The sequence below is a fragment of the Phocoena phocoena genome, chromosome 15 (assembly GCF_963924675.1).
Source record: "Phocoena phocoena chromosome 15, mPhoPho1.1, whole genome shotgun sequence".
NCBI classification, from domain to species: domain Eukaryota; kingdom Metazoa; phylum Chordata; class Mammalia; order Artiodactyla; family Phocoenidae; genus Phocoena; species Phocoena phocoena.
This window is the reverse complement of record NC_089233.1, coordinates 57,639,957-57,649,731: the sequence shown is the minus strand read 5'-3', so window position 1 is coordinate 57,649,731 and position 9,775 is coordinate 57,639,957. Positions and strand designations below refer to the sequence as shown.

The 9,775-nt window shown below is 47.9% G+C and overlaps 1 protein-coding gene across 1 annotated transcript in view; it reads right to left on the bottom strand.

Annotated features, from left to right (window-relative positions):
- Positions 1–8,827: 8,827 nt before the first annotated feature.
- RNF24 (ring finger protein 24) overlaps positions 8,828–9,775 on the bottom strand; it is a 42,434-nt gene continuing 41,486 nt past the window's right edge. Inside the window, exon 5 of the mRNA XM_065893107.1 lies at positions 8,828–8,966. Within this exon, the coding sequence (XP_065749179.1) occupies positions 8,828–8,966 (139 nt within the window). The remainder of the gene's footprint in view (positions 8,967–9,775) is intronic.

The following is a 9,775-nucleotide window of genomic DNA, read 5'->3' as shown; positions in this document are numbered from 1 at the left end:
TGTTCTGTGTTCAACGGGCTGTGGTTTTGTGTCCTGTCGAACTAGCTAAATGTAAGGCAAGCTATTGATACTATGTATTATAATCTAATCACAATTTTATCAGTGTGGCCTTGGAGATCATCTTAATGTGCATTAACTCTGGTGTGCATTTAGCTTGTGTGAATGTATTGAAAAACATGTTTCAAGGTTCTACAGACTTATTGGGCAGGTTAATTCTGTGCCTTTAACAGTTAAGCAACTTTTGGAAGGGCAGTTCCAGCTTGTTTACACTGTAGATCCTGGGAAGGTCTGTTTGGAGGGAAAGGACTTCTCCCCTGGGCAGAATTTCCTTGGGTCGTGGAGGGATAATTGATGTGATGGAAGTGAGTAAGCTAGTAGAAAAAGCACATCTGGAAGACTAAAAGCAGACAAAGCGGGCTGCCAGTATCGACAGCTTTTCAAGGAGTGGGGGGAATCTGGTTATTTCAGGCTGGTAGAGAGGGAGGAATTGAGGTGTCCATTGATTAGCTCATGGAGAGCAGGGCGGGGCTCTCCCACCTTATGCTCCCTGCCTTGTGCTTGCTGGAAACTGCCTGGGAGGCTGGCTCAGTTAGATCTAGTGGAGGGGCTGCGTGTGGGAGGCTCGAAAGGCTGCTTGAGGAGAGACAGGTTTCTAGATGGAGTCTTGGTAGAGGTTGGCTTCTTCCTCTGGACCGAGGAATGGAGGCAGCGTGAACCTGTTCGCTGCCCATGGAGATCCAGGTTGACCTCTGAGGCCTTGTGGGGTTCCGTCTGCTCTCCCCGCGGTTACTGTGCTCACGAGGCTGTGCCATTGCTTTTTGTGGGTCGTGTCATGCAGCCCTTGTCATCTCCATAACTTAACAGAGGAGGAAACTGCCCAAAGTCACACAGCTAGAATCCGGCAGAGCCCCCTTTCCTCTTGTGCCTTGAAGTCGCCCTCCACCTCCATGGATTCACCACTTCCTGCTCTTGAGAAACTGCCTCTGTGACTTTTTTGTGCTTTGTGCTCAGCCCATCCTTCTTACTCCAGTGAATCTCATTGCTAAATCTAATGGACATTTCATGTTCTCATCTTCCTCAGTTTTAACACTGCAGACCCCTCTTGCTTTTCCTTCTATCTCCTAGGCCACTTTGTCTCTGCCAATTTATTCTCCACTGAAGATAATTAGATATTGCTAGCCCTCAGGCTCAATCCTTGATCTCCTTAAGCAGTCATCAGCACTCACCTTGACTCTGATTTCTAAGGTAGCATATCTGGCCCAGCCCTTGCCTCTGAGCTCCAGTCCCAAGGCATTGACTGCCTTCTCTTCCCTCTTCCCCCTTCCCCTTTCCCGCTTCCCTTCTCTTCTGTATCTCCAAGGCCATCTTTACACAGAAATGTCTCCATCCTCCCCTGAAGCTCCGCCAGCATCCTCTCCCGGTTTCCTGCCACTTCACTACCTCCAGTTTGTGAGATGCATGCAAACTCAGTCTTGTCACCACAGCTACCACCCTGGTCTAAGCCACTGCCCTGTTTCATCTCAGCAGTTATCCCTTCCAGTCAGCCCTCCAAATACTAGCCTGAGGGTCCCATCCCACACTCCCCTATTAGAGGCAGTGGGGGTGGTAGTGGCTGTGGTCATGGTCCAGGTGTGAAAGGAAGGTGGCCAAACCAAGATGGGAGCAGTGGATGGTCAGGTAGAGAGAGATGCTTTAGAGGGTTGAGTTTAGAGATGTGGAGATTGGAAGTGGGGGAAGGAGGTTCTGTGAGGGCACCTAGGCTTGCTGGGGAGACTTGGTTTTGGGCTGCCTGATTTTTGATGCCAAATAGGTATCTGGATATTTAGGTCAGAGACCTGAGAATGATGTGCATGTAGGTGGGTAAAATGTAGGTGGGAATTTAGTGAATCCCAAGGTAGAGTGAGAATAATAAGAGATGTGCAGAGAAGGAAGAGGCTGCGAAGAACACCGAAGAGTGGTCAGAGGGGACTAGTGCAGGGGGCCTGTTGCTCTGGAGACTTGAGGGGAGAGGAGCTCTCCAGGCACCTGCATTAAGAGGAGGTTTCAGAGGTGGCACAGATTTGGTTTCAGGGCCATGGATGGCCTTGAGGGGGAGCAGTTTCCCTGAAGCTATGGGGCCAAAGCTGAGCTGCAGAGTCCTAGTGAGGGTTGGTGAGTAGAAACAGTAGCTGCCACAGGATGGCTTTGGACCAGGAGATGTTTTTTTCTCCTCCCAACAGAATAGTTGGTATTTCCAGACCTGGGATATAGCTAGAGGGGTGAGGCCATGGGCCAGTTCCACCACTGCAACCTCCTGAGCACTGGTGTCCACATTTGGGAGACCGCTTGACTGTGTCCAGCCACACCTGTGGTGCTGAGGCCAGGGTGGCAGGGGGGCCTTGGCCTCTCTGCCTTCTCCTTTGCTGTGGCCTGGTGCTCCACTCATCACCCCTGACTGGCACCCCACACCATGGGGAGAGATAAGCCAGGCTCCTCTGTCACAATCACCTGTTGCTGTTGACCAATTCTGTTTGTTCAGAACCACTCTTCAGCTCTTGCTACATGGGCTTAAGTGGGATGTGGGTGACCAAGGGTGTGTACATGCTCAGCACAAAGTATTTTTTAAATCTGCTTTTTATTTACATTTAAGTCAGTTACATGCATGTCTTATTTTTTAAACAAGAGTAATTAGCAAAATGCATTAAAATTTTAAAATAGCAATTAAATATACAAAAATATATAGCTTACAAAAAACTGCGAATGTTTAAAAATATTCTGCTGCATAATTCTTAGTGTACAAACATGTCTATGAAACCTGAGGTTCAGCATTTCATAAACCTTTTTTTGAGGGAGTTATACGATATCTAGCGAATAAACCCCAATGGGCTTAAAACTATAGGACTAATATCCACTCTTTCTGGCAAAGATCTGTCAAGAGACCCAGAGATGACAGTTCAGGAACACTCTCTTGGAAGACTGAGCTGTTACCAGGAAGGACTTCCTAACACTAGCCCCATCTGCCTCTCCTGCTCTAGCGGGGGTGCCTGGGAGGGAAGGGGTGGATGGAGGGATGGTGTGCACCTGGCCCGAGACACAGGTCCGCCAGGCTTGTACTGGCCTAGGGAGCTGAGAGGGGCTTCATGGAAGAATAGACAAGTCCTTTGACACTGGTGGGGCCCACAATGTGGGTACATGTCCCTGGAGCAGGGAGGCCCTGACACTACAGCCACAGAAGTGAGCACTGGGTCGGTAAGCCAAGTGTGCTGATGCTTGGTCTAAAAGTGGAATAAAACTGCATCTTGCAACAACAGTTTAGGCTCTGAAGCTGAACTGGAATAATATTTACTGAACAAGCCCCTCTGTTTTCCTCATGTTCCCAGTCAAATGGAAGCACATTCCATGGCACGTGGAAGCCTTCGTTAATCTACTAAAGGAACATGACCCAGCATTTTCCAGTTAACAACTGCACCTTTCACCAGAATTTAGACACTTTCATCTCCTTTACTCAAATTCCTAAATGCTAACGATGAAAAAGACAAGAGGTTCATCAAATGACAGAAGAGTGGAGTTTCACATACAATTCCTTTGCAAGTTTCAGGTCAGGGGCCCAAGTTGCACTTTTAATCTAGGGAATCCCTGGGCTGCTGTTCTGTGTGGCAGGATACCAAGGAGGTGGGTGAGGAATGAGAGGCACAAGTCCATGCCCCTCCCCCCAAGGCTGCCTGGAGGAAGCAGCTTTAACCTGGATCTCCTGCAGGGGCAAGAATGAACTTAATTTTAAAGAAAATGTTGGTGGGATAATTGCTGTTGAAAAAATGTTGGGTGAGGAGAAATTCTATGGGAACATTTTCTTTTTAGTGTGTTCATAAAGAGTGGGAAGGGAAAGGGAGTAGGTTCATGAACTTGAACGTTCGGCCATATCGCTGTTAATGCTGAGGCAGCTGACCACCTATTGGCTTAGCAACATCTGAGACATCTGCCCCACAAAACAGAAGTATGTCTCAGCCTTCAGTTACTGCTGCTTCTCAAACTCCTGCCTCAAAAACATGGGCTTGCCTAAGAAACCATGACAGTTGTAACCAGACGTCACTGCTGGGCTCTTGGTCCTCACTTGAAACTGGATTGGGGGGCTGAGGTGCGGCTGCAGCCTGTCCAGGCTCCTGCAAAAGCTGCTGGACTGTGCTGTTGCTTTTGGCTGTGGAGCCAGCTCTTGAGTGCCCTGCAACAGACTCAGAAAGATAGGCTGGAAACTGGTTGTGCTGTCTTCTTGTTTGGGCATCAGTGGTTAGTTAGGGTCAGGGAGGGATTGTAGTTTGATTGGGATAGCAAACTAGAATTTCATCATGCTGCAATCAGTGGAAAATATGCCTTCTTCAAAAGGAATGTGATTATAGAAATATCCCCCAATTCTGGGCTCACTTTTTACAGATATTCTGATTTCTGGGATGGTTCTTCCCACATGACTAGGAATGTTCCTTGAATATACTTGTCTGGTATTACACAAGTAAAAAAGAAAAAAACTTATACACATACACACAGTTGATTCTTGAACAATATAGGTTTGAACTGAGCAGGTCTACTTACACGTGGATTTTTTTCAATGAATACATTCTACATGATCCAAAGTTGGTTGAATCCTTGGATGCTGAACCGCGGATATAGAGGGCTGACTGTAAAGTGATGCGCAGGCTGTACAGGGGGTCAGCACCCCTAACCTGTGTTGTTCAAGTGTCAACTGTGTGTGTGTGTCTGTGTATATATATATACACACACCCACGCCCCATGCATATATACATCCATGTGTATGTACTTGTATATGCATAAATAATCTCTGGAAGAATCCACAAGGAACTAATAGTGGGTGCTCAAGGGGTGAGGAACTTGGCTTGCTTGGAGGTCAGGGATGCAAGGAAGACTTAACTGTTTATGATTTGTGAACCACTTGAAGGGATTACCTATTCAAAAAATTAGGGAATATTCAGCACTGAGCAACCATGTTGGGGAGCACCGTGGGCAAAGGTAAACGAAAGTGACTAAGGAAGATCAAGAGGGGAAAGGGAAGGGAGCCAGGTGAACTGGGACCCAGGGGAGAGCCCCTACATCTCAGGAGGCTCTCTGCTGAGGTTGTTTCTACCGGGACAACAGAGGAGCCCCATGTGGCCAGCATGACGGTGTCACCTAGTAGCACCAGCCCCCATGACTCTAGGCCTGCCTGCTGGGCTCCAGACATGGTGGCCAATTCCCCACAAGAGCTGGTGGGGACACCCTTCCTATAATCCCTGGGTGGGTGGATAAGGGAACAGGTTTTGGGAGGCTAACTTGCAAGAAGGGATGTGGCTAGTGAGTGGCAAGGGGATGATTCAAATCAAGCTGAGCACCTTTTCTCTACAGAGCTCTGGGGATGCCTCCCTGTGTGCATTTCATAATTCCCAGAAAACCTCTCAGAAAAACAGTTGTCGTTCAGGGCAGCTTAGCAGCATGGGACCAGGCCATGAAGATGATAGGCTTTGGAGTGGGTAATGTGGAAAGGAACAGGGTGTGAAGTCATTCGTTTGATGGATTTGAGGGGCTAGGCACTGGGGAAAGGATCTTTGTCAAGACTTGTCGAGAACAGTGTGTTTGGCAATGGTGTGAGGTCCCTTGTATCCCTCAGCCCAGACTTCCCCATGGGCCACCTGCTCCCATCTGGCCATTAGTGTCTTGTCCTGTTCCTTCGCTAGGGCCTTAACTACTAGGAATAGGCCTAACCAAATCACTGTGGCAAAGAAAAGCAGCAGATGACAACTAGCATGTTAGGCCTACTCAACCAGGAATCAAGTCAGGCTGGTTTTGTTCCCTGTTCCTAAAGCCAGCTGAATTCAGCTGTACCCCTAGTAACAACTAGATAATGATTCACCCACCCATGGAGTCCAGTTGAGTCTGAGTTTTGCTCCACTAACCCACAGCACGTAACACCCAATCTCTGAGTTGCTTAAGACACATTAAGATGAAGTTAAAAAATCACGTTACCTGCCAGTGACCAAAAAGCAGACCAGAGTCCTCACGTGTCTACAGATTAACAAAAGGTCAACAACTCATGGAGATAGATTTGGACAGGGCAGCCTCACTGTGAGGTGTGAGCTTGATCAAAGAGTATTAAGGGATCCTTGTTCTTTAAAAATAATTTTTTTTGAATGGAGATTTGACCTTGTCCTTCACATAAAACTGTGATTTTAATTAGAATTAAAGGAAGACATAAATTAAACCCTGGCCGTTCTCAGTTACAGCAGTGCAGCACTGGGACGTTCTGGAGGAGGACCCAGATGTGGGGAGCAAACACATTCACGTTGTGTTGCTAAGAGTAATAACTACTGCAGGTGACACTGGCCATGCTGCAATAGAAGGACACCAAGCCAAGAAAGGGAAGATGATTATAAGCAGAGCGAACACTCTTAACCACTCCAGTGTCAAGACGCACCTTAGAAGAGCTGGGTTTTTAAAAGCCCTGCACATTCACAAGTGTTGAGGTCATGGTGTAAAGCAGACTCATGATGGTGCCTAGTGGGGAGCGCACAGCACTCTCAAGCTTTCCTCTAACGGATGGGCTTTGAATGTCTGGTCCAACTGGCCTTTAGCTGTGACACGGTGAGATGAATTAATTTGCCTCCCTACAAATAGAGGGACTTCGTGAGGCTGTCTCCTTGGTACTGACGCACTGAAAGGCTATAATCCTACAAAAGCTGTGCTATGAAATAATTTGCAGTATAGAACACAAGAATTCCTCCTTTGAAGGGAAAAGTTCTATTTCCTATTGGAACCCCATAACTAAGAGGTGACATTTGTCCCAAAGACATTATGTGAAAATGGTGAGTGTTGGCTATTAATGAGGCTAGTCCAAAGTAAGCCTACTTCTGACATTGGTCACTGAAAACATTTCACTATAAACTGGGTGCTTTGCAGCATTCAACTCTATTGTGCTACACAATAGAGAATGCAGAAACAGAGGGTGAAAGTAGGAGTGTACAAATAGTTCTTTTCATGGGTGCCAGACAGACTAAGGCTTTCATATAAAAATATTCCACACTTCCCTTGCCCTGTTTAAAGAAGCAGTCCAGTTAGCATACCATGAATAGGTCACACATAGGGTACAGCCAATTCCAACCAACTGGATTTGTAATTTCCCAAACTGGATTCTGCCCAGCACTTTTCTAGGCTAATGGGAATTTTCCTCCTCATCTGATCCCAGCCACCTGAGCCAAGGACAGGTTCCCTCGCCCATTCTAAGACGGTAGAGGCTGGATTCCAAGAAAATTCCTGGAGATACGCCATGAACAGAGTAGCAAAGTTTCCTCCACTCTCCGTATCATGCAGGCTGCATTTCCAATGAGAAACTGCCCCCACTCATACTTGGGGGATGGAGCAGAGAGGCAAAGCTGTTGATGAGTAGTCCCACCCCTGTGATGGAAGGAGGTGGAGAGCAGGGCTGTGGAAGAGAGCTTTCTATCTGACCCAATGCTGTTTCACATAGCTAACTTACAAAATAGTCATGAATCCTGCTAGACTCTGAGTCATTTCTAGAAAAGTTGGACAGAAAGAGCAAAAGAGCAGCATGCATTTCTCCCCTATAAAGACACTTTCAGTTAGTTATCCAAGTCCAAATACTGAAGCACACACCAATGGTGAATAGCCTTGCAGGAGCTTCCTGAAACTATTCACAATTTCTAGCATTTCCCTGGCTTCAGAATTACATAGGGATCTTATTTGGGATACTTTAAATTGTTAAGTCAACGATGAGCATTTTCTTTTGAGTAGAAAGAGAGGGCAAGAGAGGGAAGAGAACAGAAAGAAGGATGGGGAGAAGCAAGGGGGTTAGCATCCTCCTCTCAGCTCAGCAGGGCCAAGGGGACTGGCCGTTATCAGTAAGATGCTCCTCTTTGGAGCCATGTGAGGGGCTTACAGCAGCTTCCTACTGAGGCAGTGGGCCAAGACCAGCAGGTATGCTGGAACCACACTGCATATGTGGGAATGTGGGCAGCACCCTGAGGCCCCCAGGTCATACAGGGACAGCATGGGCTCAGAGGCCCAACCCCTGCTGGGGCTCCTGATGGCAGCTTGGCTGTGCCTCACTGGTGAGTAGGAGGGGAAATAAGAGGAAATGGCTTTTGACCAGACCTTTCCAAGCACATCTAATGTTTCTAGCTTAGATGATTTGATAAGCAAGTGTTGTGAACTTGAGGCAGGACCTGTGGTGATGGGTACTGCTGCTTTTTTGTAACCAAAGCCCTTGGGTTCTAAGATGGCCTTATCAAAGGGACATAACGTGAAAAGCCTTGTTGGCACTGTCTCCGGCACTGCAGCCGGTTGTGCTTGGGCTGAGGTAACCACTGTTTTTACTTGGCTGGGGCTGCTAGGAGGGTTTGCTGCTGCAAAGGCATGCACGGTCTGCATAGAAGCTCATGTGTCCACAGGGTCAGGGTGGGGGTGGCTTTAAAGACCTGCCCTCAGTTCCCTTCTCGAACACTTGTGTTTATCGTCCCTTATGCTTGGTAAAGATTCACCTTGACATGGAGATAAGTGTCTGGGAGACAGAGTGCAATGGAGTTAGCAAGAGACCCTCATGAGGTTTCTTGAACCAAACCCGCAGGCTCATCTACTCCTCTTCTCTTGGCATGGGGTGGTGTCAGAGTACTTTGGTTGTCACAAGACCCAGAAGTCTCGGTTCCCAGCCTAGTTGGCCCAAGAGTTCTTCATTAGACAAAGGAAGCAGCAGCTGGTGCCCCAGGTAGAGCAGCCAACACAGAGACTGCTTGTGTTCCTCCTGGCTCCACGCAGACATTGGCTTCTGCAACAGTTTGATCCTTGTGATGAGCTATACAATGTTCTCTGCCCCAGGGAGGGGCCCCTGTGGGGGTCCACGGTCCTGCTTACTATGCAACTGGGCCAGCTGCAGAACCGGCATGTTGCACAGTGGACATACTTTGCGAACCTCCAGCCACTTAATAAGGCACCTGCAGAACGAGACAGCACAAGAAGGAAGAGGTCAGTCCCATGCTCGTGGCACCCCCTGCCCACATGCCTCACATGTTGAACATATCTGTTGCTCAGAGGTGGGGACTGGAGTGAACAGCCAGGTCCCGAAGTGTTCTACCACTGGGTGGAGAATGCATTTCACCCTCTGGAGGAACCAGAGACTCCAGCTTTCCAAGAAGCTACAGTCAGTATGCTATACCCTCAGTCATCCATGACTTCTTAAAAAATGAAGTACATTGAGGAGGGTGGTGGGAAGGAGGAGAAATGAAGTTTTCTAATAGAAATACAAAACACATAAAGTTGCAAGAGAAGGGGGAGTATTAAATATGTCTGTAGGAGGGGGGAGGAGATGGTCCCACACTACTATTTACGTTCAGACTTATTTATTTTGATTTAAAATAACTGTTTTTTTTTTTTTTTTTTTTTTTTGCAGTATGCGGGCCTCTCACTGTTGTGGCCTCTCCCATTGCGGAGCACAGGCTCCGGACGCGCAGGCTCAGCAGACATGGCTCACGGACCCAGCCGCTCCGCGGCATGTGGGATCTTCCCGGACCGGGGCACGAACCCATGTCCCCCGCACCGGCAGGCGGACTCTCAACGGCTGCGCCAACAGGGAAGCCCATAACTATGGTTTTGATTAAAATAAGTTTTTAGGAAAGGAAACTCTCATTGGAAAGTTCCAGTAAAACAGCTCTTTATAGCCTGGGCTCCAAGGAGGTGTGGGCTTGTCTGGCGCTGTGCCTGAAGCCCTGCCTTGGTATTCACGTTCCACCACCCTGATCCCTCC